Source organism: Gossypium arboreum, chromosome 12 (genome assembly GCF_025698485.1).
Source record: "Gossypium arboreum isolate Shixiya-1 chromosome 12, ASM2569848v2, whole genome shotgun sequence".
NCBI lineage: Eukaryota > Viridiplantae > Streptophyta > Magnoliopsida > Malvales > Malvaceae > Gossypium > Gossypium arboreum.
Genome location: NC_069081.1, coordinates 114,147,068 through 114,162,404, shown reverse-complemented (window position 1 = coordinate 114,162,404; position 15,337 = coordinate 114,147,068). Strand labels below are relative to the sequence as shown.

The window sequence follows — 15,337 nt, the reverse complement described above, 5'->3', positions numbered from 1 at the left end:
GCAAAAAAAAATGTAATATGGGCCGGGCCAAACTCAGGTTTGCAATTTTATTCGGGCCGGGCTTGGACAAATTTTTAGACCCATATTTCGGGCTGTGCCAGGCCCGAGCCTAGTAGACGGGCCTAAAAATTTGTCTAGACCAAACCTGAATTTGACTCGGCCCAACCCATGATCACCTCTAGGTATAAACTATGATATATTTTATTATTTAAAAAAAAAAACAATAATAAAATCTTACAATCTTTTCTTACTCCATTCAATGAATTACTTAAGGGGTGAATGATTCTTTTTTTCATTGTGTGGGAGGGTATTTATATGCAAAGAACATGTATAGTGGGATTTATTATGTTGTTCCTTTAGATAGTACAAAGTTTTTACGTTCAAGTAGATTTTAATGGTAACTGAAAGAAGTGTTTACACTGAAAAACGAGTAGATAGATGAAGAAAAAATGCTTCTTCTATCAACGAGTGGTTTATGACGAGTAGTTAATCTGAGAGGTTGATCAACTGAATATAGCTCGATAGATAGAAGATAAAGATTCGCTCTCAAATGTTTTGATGGCTAAAAATGTTACATGTTAAATTCATATTGTGATATAATATTCATAAAATTTCAAACTTCAAACTTAATAATTAAAAATATTATTTAGTTAAGCAAATTTGAACACATAATCATAGATTATTTTCAATTCAACTAAAATCCATTGTCAAAACAGAGAATATAGGTGGTTGTAAAAGGTTCACACAGTTATACAGCAATAATACAAATAAATTATTATTTAATTAATCCTTTGGGAAATCCAATTAAAGATCATTAATCAGCTACATTAGAGGCAAATTTAAAGTATCCTAATTGGAAAGGCAAAGTTAAAATAAAACGAAAATTGAAATTTCAAAGCGCAATCCAGGTAGATTTTTCAAAAAGGCAGAAGCCATCATCTTCATTAGAGGTATGTTAATTTATTTAATTAATGTTGATTATTAATTAAGTAGGATCAAAAACTAAAGAGATTGTTTTTTTTATTATTTTAATAATTTTATTATATGTTCGATCATATTTGTTCTTTTAATATAATACTTAGAATTATCTATAACCTCTCCGATCCATAAATAAGAGGATAATACGCTTGATATCTTGAAACTCATAAAACTTATAAATTTGTATTGATGTAAATTTGTCATAATAATTATAATTATATTTATATAAATTTTGATACGTTAATAATTTTATTATACACCTTCGGTAATATTATTATTTTATATACTGTGTGTAATTTTATGGTAAAATTTATAATATATTTGAAAAAGCTCAACTTCCTTCCAGGAAGGAACCTGGAAGAAAAAATATAGAAAGAAAAAAGCAAAGGGACAATTGATTTAATGCGACACTTATCCAAACGTCACTATCACCATGTTATTTTCTAAAAGAATTTTATTTATTATTTTAGTACATTGTCTAGGGGCGATGTATCCGTTTTCCACAAGGAATAAAAAGTCTTTACATTTGTCTTTGTCTTTTCTTCTCACCCAATAAGCCATTAGTATTACTTTTCTTTTTGCTCCTCGTGTTGAATTATATTAACTAATTTTCTTAACCCGTACAGTGTACAGCCGGACCGTGCATAAATTTTTGAAATATAATATATTTTTATGATGAATAAAATTTAAAAGATGATATATGATACAATATATATATAATCTTTTTCCCGGTTATAATTAAATATCACTAAACCATTTTCTAAGTTTATTATAAATTTTATGAATGATGTAAAAATAATTTAAAGCATATTATTTTTAAAAATCTTAGAATTATGAAAGGTGCAAAATAAATACTTGAATATAATATAAAATATACAATTATTTTATTCTATAAAAAATACTTGAATAAGTGATAAAATATTATTTAATAATTCTGCACTACTCTTAAGTGTATATATATATATATATATATATAATTTTTTTTTTGTAAAAGGCTAACTACTCAACAAATCTTCAATTTGTTTAATGTAACAAGTTGCAAATAGTGATATGCTAGGAAAAATATAAAAAATTATTTAATTAGTAAATATAATTATTTCAAGCATTATTATAATTTTAAAATATATTATTGTTAATTGTAGCAATTAGTTATTATAATCTTGAGATTAAAATTAATTGTGAAATATGTGTTTAGATTTAAATATAGTAATAATGATAAGATGAGGATAAAAAATTTATCTGTTTAGGACGTCAGGCTAAAATTTGAATATATTTAATATTTATGAAGTAAAATAATTATAAATAAAATCATATTTATGTGAAATAGTGATTTTACTAATCAAATGATGCTTATATATTACAATAGTTTGTGTTTTTTTCTTATTATCAACCAATTAGCTAATAGTGTCATAATTATTTAAAATTATTTATCAATGCTAAATGTTAAATATAACTTGAATTAATGAATGGATTGTGAAAAAAATTATTAAAATGTGAAATATGTTGCAAATGGCAAAAGTTGAACAATAAAATGATTTTCACTAAAAATGCATTGTAAGAGTGAAAATGATAAAAATAATAATTTTAACTTTAAATGAAATGATCTTGATAGTTTTCAAATATTAAATATGGTACACTAGTTTAAATTTATAAAATGTAACATTTTATTTTATTTATCATGTTTTTGGTATAGAAAAATAATTACTAAACATGTTTTCATTGTTGAAATAAATTTTGATTTTGATTAGTAAATGTGTTTTTAATTTTTAATTTTAAAATAAAAAGAAATTTTGTTTTTGAAATTTTATATTAAAAAAATTAAAGGAACAACTTATTGAAATAACTTTGATAGCTAATAATCTAAAAAATTGAATATTAATATGGAAAGTACAGTGAAATGTTAAAGGTCTTTTTGAGTCGAGCTTAAAGCAAAGACCAAAGAAGAAGAAAAAAACGTGAAGAAAGTCATCACATTAAAACAAAGATATTTTGGAAAAAAGGAAAGAAAAAATTAATTTGAAAATTAAATGAAAAGGAAAGGTAGAAAAAAGATGCTGAATTTCTATTAAATCCATTTCCTTGTAATAATTCCACTAGGGACTGATTTATGTAATAGTTGTTAATTTTAGGAGTAAAAATTAGGGATTAATGTGAGAAAAATTATTAAATTTGAGGGTCAATCTATGTATTAGGCCAAATAAGTACGATAAACATGATTATTTAACACAGATTTTGAATTTAATTATATCTAAACGATACTAATTATAAAATTTAAATTAAAAATAATATTTTAGGGAACCCGACAAATCTGCTTGTGTCAAATGGTGACGTCATCCGCCTCAATTCGTAAGCACCAAACAGATGTGAAATATTAACCACGTGCATTAAATGAACTTTCTGAGAAACTCATTCCCTAAAGCATGAAGGGCATGAAAAAGAAAAGAGAACCCACCATCCCCACTATTATTATTATTTATTTGTCACCTAATAATTAGAATTTTTTTTTTGAAAAATCCGCCACACAAATTCATGTATCTAAATTCCCTATATAAACCCAAATTCCATTTGCCAAGCAAAGATTCAAATTTCTTAATTTTCTTTTTATTCTCTGTCTTAGAACAAAAAGCATCGCAATTTTCAGTTTTACCTGAAATTTCAGCTTACGAACTTGTTTTACCTGAAAATTTGAATTTTTAGCATCGGAAAAGCTTTCAATTTTCGTTATGGAAATGTACCCAAGTACGATTGATTCCGATTTAATGATGCTGGACTCAATTCGGAGACACTTACTCGGCGAATCATCCGACTTGCGGTTCACTTCTTCAAATGACTGTACCAACGTGGGCGCGGCTCCCCCTATGTTTTGCAGGAGCTCCAGCTTTAGCCGCTTGTACCCTTGTTTGACTGATACCTGGGGTGACCTCCCACTCAAAGAGAACGATTCTGAAGACATGCTAGTTTTCGGGTACCTTAGAGATGCTTTAACCGTCGGTTGGGCCCCCTACGATCACTCTTCCCCGACTTTCCCGCCAATTAAACCGGAACCTCAGGAGATTCCGACGGAGACAGCGGTGAAAGAGGTTCCTACGGTGGCGAATGCGGCGGTTCCCACGGTGGTTCCTGCCAAAGGGAAGCATTACAGAGGAGTAAGGCAAAGGCCGTGGGGAAAGTTCGCGGCAGAGATTAGGGATCCGGCTAAAAACGGGGCTCGAGTTTGGCTAGGCACTTTCGAGACAGCTGAGGATGCGGCTTTGGCTTATGATAAGGCAGCTTATAGGATGCGTGGCTCAAGGGCTTTGTTGAATTTCCCATTGAGGGTGAATTCCGGGGAACCCGACCCAGTTAGGATCACGTCAAAGAGGGCAACACCGGAGCCATCTACTTCTTCGTCCTCGGGTTCAGAAAACGGGTCACCAAAAAGGAGGAGAAAAGTAGGTAGCGCGGCTCCGGTTGTAGCTCAAGCCGGTTTAAATATGGGTTTTGGAGCGTAAAGTATTGAAGTGGGACCTTGTACATGTGGTGAACAGCTACTAGTCAGTGAAATGCTGCTGAGGTGTTAATAGTGTAATGTAAGCAGAAGTAAGCTTATAGTTATGGACAACCTCCATCCCATAGGAATTTTGTAGAATCGGAAAAAAAGTTCTTTTTGTTCTTAAAAATAGTATTAACAGCGTGGTTAAAAGTAAGCCCATTCTAAAGAAAAATTATACTTTTCCAATGGCACTTGATTAAAAGCAAATTTAGTGAAGCATATATAAACCAATATATGATAAAGAAAATTATATCATCCATGCTAATTGGTAAGCATAGTTTCTACGATTAATAGAACAGTCTATAGATTTGAGCACTACTAAAGATTAAAAAAAAATTATAAAATAAAAAAAGACCGTTAAAGGCTCTTTCGATGAAGGGGAGCAGTCCCTAATCCATCCAATTTCATGTTTAGAATATGCCAGTATGATAACTAAATATAAAGATAAACTATAAAAATAGGTACTTTTGTTTGTCTCAGATTATATTTTAGTTACTTATATTTGAAATATTACGTTTTAGTAACTTATGTTATCGTTTTGTTATGAAACGGTCACTCTACAATTAAACTCCTTACCGCCCTAACAACAATCCTACATGGTAGTTCAAATGAATTTTAAATTCTACTTGAATGTCCAACTGTTGAGATGAAAATAAGTTTTTAATTAAATTAAATTTGTACTGTCACGTAAGGCATTTAAAACCCATTTGAATTGCCATGTAGGACTGCTATTAGGGAGGTAACGGTAGAGTGACCATTTTGTAACAAAATGATAACGTAAGTGACTAAAACATAACATTTTAAACATAAGTGACTAAAATGTAATATGAAGCAAACAAAAATGACTATTTTTATAATTTATCTAAATATAAAGATGACATTGGTAACACTATCAGCTTGTTGAATCCGGAGTAATTAATTTGACAAACTATAACGTAGACTTGTATGAACTCAGTAATGATTAATGATGCTAAAAGGATCATTAGTGTAAAACAAACCAAAAGTCCAATTTCATTCAAAATTTGTACCATATGTCAAATAAATGCTTATAAAAAAGATTAAATACATACATGCATTTGGATTTAAATATTTTTAAACATCATTTTGATTTTTGACTCTCTTGATGTTTCAAATCACCATCTAAACCATTCAATTCAAAAACATTAAACTATAAAATAGAACATGTTTGGTTTGGTTTTTAAAACATATATTTTATTAAGAACCCAAAAATGGCGGCTGCAAAGGAATATTTTGAACTTACATTAATTTATTGGATTAAAATGGACTCTCAATATATGATTTGGATTTCAGCTTCAGATTTTGAAATGAACTGAACCAACTCAGATTATGGAATGAATCAATCTTAGTAGATAGCTGGAGCAATTGAAGAGCCTTGAATAAAAAGAATGCAGTCACACTGATACAAAATATGATACTAGTACCCTTTCATTTGATCTTTAAAACAGAGAAAGCCATTACTTTTCCTCTATATCATGAAAAGCAAGGGTTTTGATTGTTTGCTGATATATATATAAAGATGAAGGGCATACAGTCATATGATATGTTTGACTACGTCACAGTACATGAAGATTTTAGAATCTAATCAGTAACTGTTGATAGGAAATTGATGTTAATATGTACCTGCTGCCACTCCCATTTTCTTATGAAGTGCAATGACATTGAAGTTGAGTGACTCTGGATTTTTCTGGATCATGCCCTTTATCACTTTTGCTGCATCCTGTTGTTGTACAAGGAAACAATGGCAGTTAGTCGTAATCGTTATGTTATTAGAGCATAATGCGAATGTTTATCACTGAGAAATTAAGGGAAACATGTAGAAGAATGCTGAAAATTAACATTCACACTAAACTTAGAGAGGTGGCAAACTCTTCTGAAACACGAAAAGGGACACAGAAGGAGTTGGGAGATGGATTGTGAATGATGAAGTTTATGCTTCAAACTATTAACTTATTCTACCAGTTGCAATTCCCTAACCCCAAAGTTGAAAGATATAGATGAGCTATGCACCTAGCTAAAAAATATTTAGTGTAATCGTCTTTTTGACAGCTAAATATATTGTAGAAGGAAAATCACAAGAAAAATAAAGTTTTAACTGGCCAGCACAAACCTGCAATAAGCTACTTGGCGAGGAAGCCCCATGTGAAATTGGTCCCGATTTTCTTCCATCAAGCTCATATAGTTTCCCTACATTAACAAGGGAAAAAACATTTAAGACCAAGGCAGTGAAAACAACTACATCTAAGATATTTCAAAAGCACCCCTAATGACCAGAGCAATAGATTATAGAGATCATCTTTCCCTTTCATTTTTGTTTTGTTATATTCCAAAATGATGCACACAGAGAGAGAGAGAGAGAATGTACCATCAACACATGAGAAGCAGATAAAATGCGTATTCACATTGTCTGAAGCCTGACCAGGGAAATTGATAAGACAGAACAAGAGAAATGGGATTAGACCAGAAAAATAAAAATTAACCCTCGGTTGTAAGTATTGCAAAGATTCATCAATAGAGCAGCTCAGCTTCGCTATGACATATTGCAGAATGAAACCTTGATGAGCCATATTGTACGTAATTATATCCTTCCCTAACTTCAAGATGTCCTGGTTTTCAATTAATGGACCATGTAGAAAAAAAGTTACTTATAATGGATTTACCTCTGTTTCTCCAGCTGTAGCTGCTACGGAGTGAGCAACTTCCATTTCTCTTTCTTTTTCAAGAAATGCCGCGCGCTTTAAACCATACAACAATTTGAAGTCAGCTATGACAAATCTCAAAATATGCAGGCAAAAACACGTGCACACATGTGTGCATGCAGACACAGAGACAGAGAGAAGAAGAAGAAGAAGAAGAACCTCCAATGGATCCATGCTGGCAGTAGACTTTAAAAACCTATCTAAATACGATCCCTCTTCTGAAAAAGACAAGAAAAAGAAAATAGTTAATGGATGCTTTTCACAAAATATGCTTACTAGCTACCTAATACCCTTTAGTTCAATGCTAAAAACTGCTTGGTTTGTCAAAGATCACAATAAAATTCAGTTCCTCACTTGAGACGGGAAAAGGGAAAGCACTAAGAAAAAGCCTACTCATCAATACAGTATATTCTTAATCGTGATTCTCCCAATAACTGTTATTCCATCTCATGACAACAAGCAAACTGAAATATGATGATTAAACCGAAACATTACACGATAAAGATATCACATGTTACAGCATATGAGAGGTCTAACATGAATATAAAAAAAAGCATTACTCAATAAATGATGAATATTAAGACCAAACTTACGAAGCTTGATTTCAGAAGTGACATTTCCAACCCCGTGAAGAAGCCCAATCGTTCCACAAGCATTTCCCACGGTTTGTTTCATGAAATAAACTTTACTGCTAACATCCTACACTCAAAACAAAAAAAGAGAGAAAAAGTTTCGAACTGAATCATACAGAGTTAAAAATTTCATTTTCTAGTTACCTTCAGAAACTACATCTATTAGTTACCATTGTCAATTCTAAACCTTGTACTTTCGTAATTTGATGAACTCCATCATAAATAGAGTAGTCAGTCTCATCAACCTAATAAATTCAAAAATATGAACACTATGCAGTTGACAAGGAGGATATATATAGAATGCACAAGTTCTTTGAACAAGTCGAGATCATAATCATATAGCAATCACAAGGCTTAACTACACAAGTCTGCACAATTTAAATTGCAACCATTTTATGGATTAAACATTTCCGGTTAATCTGGCAACAGTGTAATGCAAAACGCAAAGGAAAAAAGAACTGAGTTGCACTTACTCTTTTCTCATTATCCTGCCCCAGTCTCTCTTCTTCAGTCTGAAAACATTCAAACCATTGAAACATTACAAATTGTGTTGATTTGAGTTGTATCAATGAAGTTAATTTTCAAGATATGAGCCGACTAGGCGAGTGCTAATGCTGGAAAAGAATTAAAGTTTATAAGTTGCAAATACCTGAGAAGTTATTGGGAAAAGGAAAAGGACAGCAAGAACAGGCTGAGGAACCATTGCTAACAGTTCATCCTCCAAGCCGTACACATCGCAACACTCTGCTTCATTCTCTGGAAGACCCAGACCCCAAAGAAACTGCAGAATAATACCCATATTAATATTTCCAAGGAATTAAAAATATATTTATTAATATCAGCAATAGACTGATTACAGTTTAATTTGCTTCAGGGGGGCAAATAACAACTCTCTATTAGTATGGAACGAAATTTTCCATGAAAAAAGTTTGATGTTTTCTCTGTAACCAAACATTAAGAAAGTAGATTACAAAAAAGAAAAAGAAAAAAAAGTTGGAAAATGAAAAGCACCTGGTTCATGACATCGGGATTAGCCTCGAGAGGAAGCCACCTCTTAGCAGAAGAACTTCCTGCTGGAGTTGCCATTTTGCTTGCTTTTTTGTTTTGATATAAATGGGGAATTCAATATTTTCAATAAATAGGGTTTCGGATTGAAGAGCAAGGGAAAACTGAACAATGAGTCGATTAAAAGTTTCAAGCTTTGTCAGTGTTTTCCTTTTTAATTTTAAATCTGATGAAAACAGACTAATAATAAAAACATAAACTTTGTTTCATGGGCTCTTGATGGGCCCATACAGTTAACTTTGAAAAAAATAAAACAAGAACAGCAAGTACATCATTTTTTATGGTGCTTTTTTAGCCTATTCTGACACCAAAAAGCTTAACCCCATTAATACCATCAACATATCGTTCACCAACAATGTACTTTTCTGGGACATTTCGATGTATATCTATCATGTAAAACATTCTTTTTTGTCCCTCCTCATCTACATGGTAACATCCATAGAAGATGACAGTGTCTCCAGGGTTCAAGCTGTTCATTATAACGAAGTCTCTCCATCCTTTTGCGAATAAAAAAACCTTGATTCTACCCCAATATGAGTATCGGAAAGTCCAGGGTCTGTAATATTTGTCATAGAAAGTTATATCAATGGAGTCTCTTCCCATTTGAACTCCATTCCCTGAACTGTTGTTACCAACTGGGGGCAAGAATTGCAATGCGTATTCCTTGGGGATTTGAAACAGGTCGGCGTCACTCACATCTATTTGTGTCAGCTCCTTATGGAATAACATTTCACATGAGAGACCCTTTGCGTTTATTAAGCTGCCTGGTAGAGTTTTCTTTGCCAGAGATTGATGTACAAGGAAGGCGGTGAAATGAGATGAGTATGTTTTATCCTTGATCATGTTCAGGATCTCATCATCTGAGTACCAGCTCTGGAATGATTTCTCTTGAGGTGTGTAAATATTGTAAGGTAAGTTGAGGGAAGCGTCGGTTTTCAGCAATTTGAGAGCTGCTCTATCATAAGCAATGGCTGCCTCCTCTTCTGTGTAATATGTTCCAAGCCAGTATGCTCTGTAATTGAAAGAAATCCTTGCACCCCATTTGTGACTTTCGAGTGGAAGCACTCCTTTGAATCTCGTGGACAACCTCCTGCTGCCGGTGTCGATGCCGCTGCATCTGCCACTGATCTTCTGATATGGGGTAGTCTTGTTGTTTGAATTTGGACTTCCTTCCATTGCTACTCCACCTATAAAGACCTGTTTTAAATGAAAACATACCCAGAGACCATGGGGATTCTGCCTTTTATAAGGAGAAACCATTACTTCTCAAGAACAGCAACTTGTACAAAGCCCAACATGGAAAGGGCTGGTTATGGTAACTAGAGACTGGAAAATTCATCAAACATGACTATTGTTATGGTAGCTATCACTGACTTTCCTAACGTGAACTTCAGACATTAACTAGAATGGAAAGTAAAAAACTTGTTTGAGGCCATACTCTATTTATGGAATGAGACATTGTAATTGTTAATAAAAATGACACATTCCAGGGTTTTTGCTAAGCTGTCGTTGGCTTTTTTTCCTTTTCAGTATTGTCATTGATTCGGTTCATTTATGTATAATTATCACATTTCTCAACCAGATAATGAAGGACAAACATGACACACACATATATAAGGTACATATACTGTTAATTAATGAATGAGCTCGTTAGAAATTAAAATTAATATGTAAAAATTATATATCAACGCTAGTCGGTGATGAATGGTAATACTACAAACATGATAGTTTTGTATTTCGCATTTAATATGAAAGCTAAAAACCTCAACGTTTGACGTATTGATCAAATGTCTTCACCCGATACCCCCATTGTGTAATCGAAGTGGGTATGTTACAATCACTTTTTTTTCCCTTTTTTATTTACGAGGAAATTACAATACTAGAGTTGGAGAAGGATTTTAGATGCAGAGATTCTAACCCTAAACTTGCTATGATCTCAAGAGTGACCACATGAACGTATTTTCAAATGAATAAAGCTTGGGTTTCGGAAAGTGGGGATTTAGATCTTCGAAACAAATACCATTAAGAACACAGCTGCTTATAAAATTCAAACCACCATAGAAATGATTTTGGCATTCAAGGTTGATATAAATTATTATTTCTGACATTTTAATTGATATTAAAGAGTTCATCCAACATAAAGACTTCTCAAAGGTCCAAATTTAGAACAAAGTAAGAACTGTTATTAGTAAACAAACTTATGAAGAAGCCATTTTTTTAGTAACAGTCTGGGTCTTTCTTATTCCCCGGTATATATTGGCTTTCGCTTTTCAGCAAATGCTGCTAAGCCTTCCAAGCGATCCTTTGTATTCAAAGTCTGTTCGTAGCATTCTTCTTCTAAATCCAAAGCTGAAACCATCTCTCTCTCAATCCCCTCGTTTATAGCCCTTTTTGCCATCCTTATTGCTATCGGACCCTGCTAAGAATATGTTGCTTGAACATTCAATAATTTGTATAGGGTCACATAGAGCTGAAGCCTTTGCAATTCTGATTAAACTTAAATTAAAATTTCATGGATGTTAAATGAACAAACTTAAAGAAAGAAAATACCACATGGACTTCCAAGCAAAGACAATTCTGAAGATGCATAAATATTACCTTCTGATTAATTTCCCGAGCAATTTCTAAAGCTTTGGGATGAGCTTCACCAGCAGGAACACAGTAATTAACAAGACCTGAAATATCACAGACCTTGTTTACTACTGGAGTTGGATAGCTATAAAACACAGGAAGGGAAAAAAGCAGCTTATTGGTTTGCATACCCATGGACATTGCATCCCTGCCACCAATTCTTCGACCAGTAAAAATAATGTCCTTTGCTATTGACTTTCCAACCAACCTAGGAAGTCTTTGAGTCCCACCTGCACTGTTAAATATAGGGGCCAATGAGCTACCACCTTCAGATTTCAATCGAAAACCTGATCAAATACTGAAACGAGATTTAGTTCAAACCCGGGTATTATGGCAAGTCCTGTTTCTGGCAAACCCAATAATGCATTTTCCCCTAAGAAAATTTGAAGGAAAATTCATTAAAAAGATAATCTCAAGGGAAAAAAAAAACAGACAATGTAACCAGACATTCTAGAAGCAAATAAAGGTGATTACGAAATGATTTAAAATATAAGACTAACCACAGATCCTAAGATCACATGACAAAGCCATTTCAAGTCCTCCACCCAATGCAGCACCTTCGATAACAGCAATAGTAGGAATTTGAAGTTCCTGAACTAAATAAACAGTAGTCCATGTAAGCACTCAATCTAAAATAAGACCATTCCAACAGCTTTAGTAAAGGAATCATGAAGTTGATGGTGAAGTGTATCTTTATGCAACAATGATAAAAGATTGAAACCCGGACCCAGCTTTAGGATGAAAAATATTGGAACTGAGACATACACTTCCTCGCATCTCACTGTTTGAATATATATATATATATACACACACAAAAACATAATAATCAAACCATTTGAATATCAATGTGTTAACAAGTCAATCAACCATCACAAAACATCTTAGAGACTAAGAAATAACCTCTATTAACGAGAAAGTGGATCGTAAGTAGTTGACAAAAGAGTGAACCTCAGCAGCAGTCATCTTCTTCCGTTCCTGCCAATCAAAGGCCGAGCAAACAACAAGATCAAATTATCTCACTTAACTCAAGCTTGACCGTTAATGATCAAATTATCGCATCCCCCAGCAGGAAATTCACCCTCATTACTGCTAATAACCACATTATCAATTAAGATGAAATCAAATTTTCACTTTACAAAAAATACTCTTTTTATACTTTCAGAAGGTAAAGGAACAAAGAGTGATAAAAGAAACAAGTAAAAGAAAGCAAATTTCACCTTTAAATCAGCGCCAGCACAGAAAACCTTGGGAACAGAACTAGAGATCATAACTACACGAGCTGAGGAATCTCGATCGATAGCTTCGAAGGCATGGCGTAAGCCACTCAACATATCTTTCCCAATTGCATTTTTTGCTTCGGGCCGGTCCAAATTGACCTCAACGATTCCTGTCAATTACGTACTTAAAAAATTAAGCTTTAAAAAAAAAAAAAAGTCGTGAGATTTCTTTAAAGGAAAAATAAGTACCGGAATTATAGTCGGAGAGACGGTTGAGCTTGACAGATTCGGATAAAGAGGGTTCTAAAATCAGAGTCCTTAATGTTTGAAACCGAGAGTTATGCGAAGGGAAATTTTGAGAAAAGGTAGAAATTTTAGATCTTTTGGCGCAGTGATAGCCGAGCGATTTTGTTAGAACGGTTAATGCAGCCATTTTTGGCCCCTTTTTCTGCTTTAATTCTTTATCGGAAGCAAAAAAATAAAATTTGCAGCGTGGAGCGAGAAATAGTGGGTGAGCTTTCGCCTATTGGAGTCTCGGCCGTTGCTTAGGGTCAAAATGGTCAATGAGAGGGTCGTGACGTCATGTCCTCATCGGACTTGAAACGCAACGCTTCACTAATGAGTGCATAGCCTGGCAGTGTTTAAAAAGGCTGAGAAGGATGATGTGTGGTGCCCTAGCCCGTTAGAGCGCAATTTTGTTGGGCTAAGATTTGGGTTTAAGTTATAAAACTGGTAAAATAGCCCATCTTAAATGATGATTAAATTTGGTTCAATCCATCGTTCAGTTCACAGTTTCTGGTTTAGTACGGGTTCAAACTATAAAATTTGGTTAACCATTGGACCAATCAATTTCTGATTAAACTGATACCAGTTTGCTCAACTCTGGGTGCACACGATGGTCTGGAACAAGCCTGGAAGCTAGGTATAAATCAGAAAATGATTTTTTAAGTAGTTAGCTGAAAATTTTTAATTTATTTTATAAAATGTTCAAATGATATAATTATTTTTACATTTAACAAAATAATAATTTCAACTTTTTGTATTTTTAACAATTGAGTTTATGTCACTTGATTTAAGACATCAAATTTAATCAGACATTTTATTAAAATATAAATAATTATATAAAGTAGTGATTAAATATATGAATTAACTTAACTTTTAAATTCGTCACCCATCGTTATATTTTTCTCTATTATAATTATCTTTTTATGTCATATTTTTATAATACGTAATGTGGTTATAAATTAAACTAGTGATTAAAGTTGAATTTTTGCCACACAATATAAAATAAATTCAATAAATTGCATTTTTTATTGGAACATTTTATATTAATTAATTATGAAAAAACATGTTTATATTAAATATATAATGAGAAAACCTTTTATGGTGAATTATGTTTATATTAATATATGAAAAATATTTGATATATTGCTAATGGAGTTTTAGACTCCACAATCGAATTAAGAGATTGATAATTATTTTATAATAACATAGTAAAATCTTTTAAAATTGATACATAATAATTTTCTAAAACTACCGTAAAATAAAAAATATATTATCACTATATCAAATATTAACCTTTCATATATATATATATATATATATATATATATATATATATTTATATTAATTACATAATAAGAAAGAAAACGAAAAGACTAAAGATATCCATATAATTTTATAAGTTCTGGACAAAACATTTGAAGGAACTTTTAATAATAAAATTTGTCCTAGATTTTTATTAAAAGTGTTTTTGAAATTTACTTTATAATTATTTAAAAGATAAATATATTTATAAAAAAATTAAAGAAAATTTACACTACTTATATGATTTCCTCTACCATACTTAATTTTTATATTTTAATTTTATTTTGTAATATCATTAATTAATACCTTAAGTTAAAATGATGAAATAGACACCTGTTCATCTAACTTTATAAATTATAATTATACAAGAGAAATTAATGAGGGAAGTCCAATTGGTACTTGGTAAATTTCCTAAATTTTGAGTTATCTACAATTTAAAAAGTGCTTAATGTCTGCACTCGTCTCTGTGTTGAACATCTTAAAATGTGTTTAGCCCCCCAACCAACCAAGTCTTCGTTATCCTTTCTTTATGTATGCAACTTATCTCTCTAAATCCAATCATTCCTTTACGTCTCTTGTTTTTTTTATTCCTCTCATTTAATACATACAATACATATATTAACCATATCACTTTTATTGTTTATTCAACATCATGTCCTATTCATAGTTGAAAATTACTTGTTTGTGTTCATTAACAAAAATGTTCTAATATATAAAATAGTTTTTAAAATATTTGGCAAGTGGCCAAGTTTAACTATTAATTTGTAGAAAAATATTGTTGGATAAAATACGTTAGCAACTCTCCACCTTTATCAATCAATAATATATCTCAAAGTTTCTAAAAATTATATTTTTTTCAAGAAATATTAGTATGGTTTTGGAGTTATTCTCTATTTCCTTTTTTTGTCATCCGTTTTATTTTTAAACTGTTACAAATACGTTATAATTAGAGTACAACAAGTATTAAGTTATTAGAAT

At 31.9% G+C, this 15,337-nt stretch overlaps 4 protein-coding genes across 4 annotated transcripts; 1 reads left to right on the top strand and 3 right to left on the bottom strand.

The window, feature by feature from the left end:
* The first annotated feature begins 3,528 nt into the window (after positions 1 to 3,528).
* LOC108478407 (ethylene-responsive transcription factor 2) lies at positions 3,529 to 4,682 on the top strand. The gene has a single exon (XM_017780863.2). It carries the CDS (start codon positions 3,702 to 3,704, stop codon positions 4,467 to 4,469), a length of 768 nt encoding a protein of 255 aa, XP_017636352.1. The 5' UTR covers positions 3,529 to 3,701; the 3' UTR covers positions 4,470 to 4,682.
* Positions 4,683 to 5,885: 1,203 nt separating this feature from the next.
* On the bottom strand, positions 5,886 to 10,145 carry LOC108477315 (ubiquitin carboxyl-terminal hydrolase 3). Its single transcript, XM_017779816.2, has 9 exons — positions 8,871 to 10,145; positions 8,509 to 8,640; positions 8,333 to 8,371; positions 7,821 to 7,926; positions 7,387 to 7,445; positions 7,189 to 7,263; positions 6,894 to 6,942; positions 6,639 to 6,715; positions 5,886 to 6,248 (listed from the first exon to the last, which is right to left on the bottom strand). Exons 1-9 carry the CDS (start codon positions 8,943 to 8,945, stop codon positions 6,141 to 6,143), a joined length of 720 nt encoding a protein of 239 aa, XP_017635305.1. The 5' UTR covers positions 8,946 to 10,145; the 3' UTR covers positions 5,886 to 6,140.
* On the bottom strand, positions 9,216 to 10,100 carry LOC108477860 (AP2/ERF and B3 domain-containing transcription factor At1g51120-like). The gene has a single exon (XM_017780341.1). It carries the CDS (start codon positions 10,098 to 10,100, stop codon positions 9,216 to 9,218), a length of 885 nt encoding a protein of 294 aa, XP_017635830.1.
* Positions 10,146 to 10,991: 846 nt separating the features above from the next.
* LOC108478225 (probable enoyl-CoA hydratase 2, mitochondrial) lies at positions 10,992 to 13,402 on the bottom strand. Its single transcript, XM_017780658.2, has 8 exons — positions 13,022 to 13,402; positions 12,773 to 12,942; positions 12,456 to 12,530; positions 12,056 to 12,146; positions 11,877 to 11,928; positions 11,687 to 11,790; positions 11,523 to 11,599; positions 10,992 to 11,340 (listed from the first exon to the last, which is right to left on the bottom strand). Exons 1-8 carry the CDS (start codon positions 13,203 to 13,205, stop codon positions 11,164 to 11,166), a joined length of 930 nt encoding a protein of 309 aa, XP_017636147.1. The 5' UTR covers positions 13,206 to 13,402; the 3' UTR covers positions 10,992 to 11,163.
* Positions 13,403 to 15,337: the final 1,935 nt, after the last annotated feature.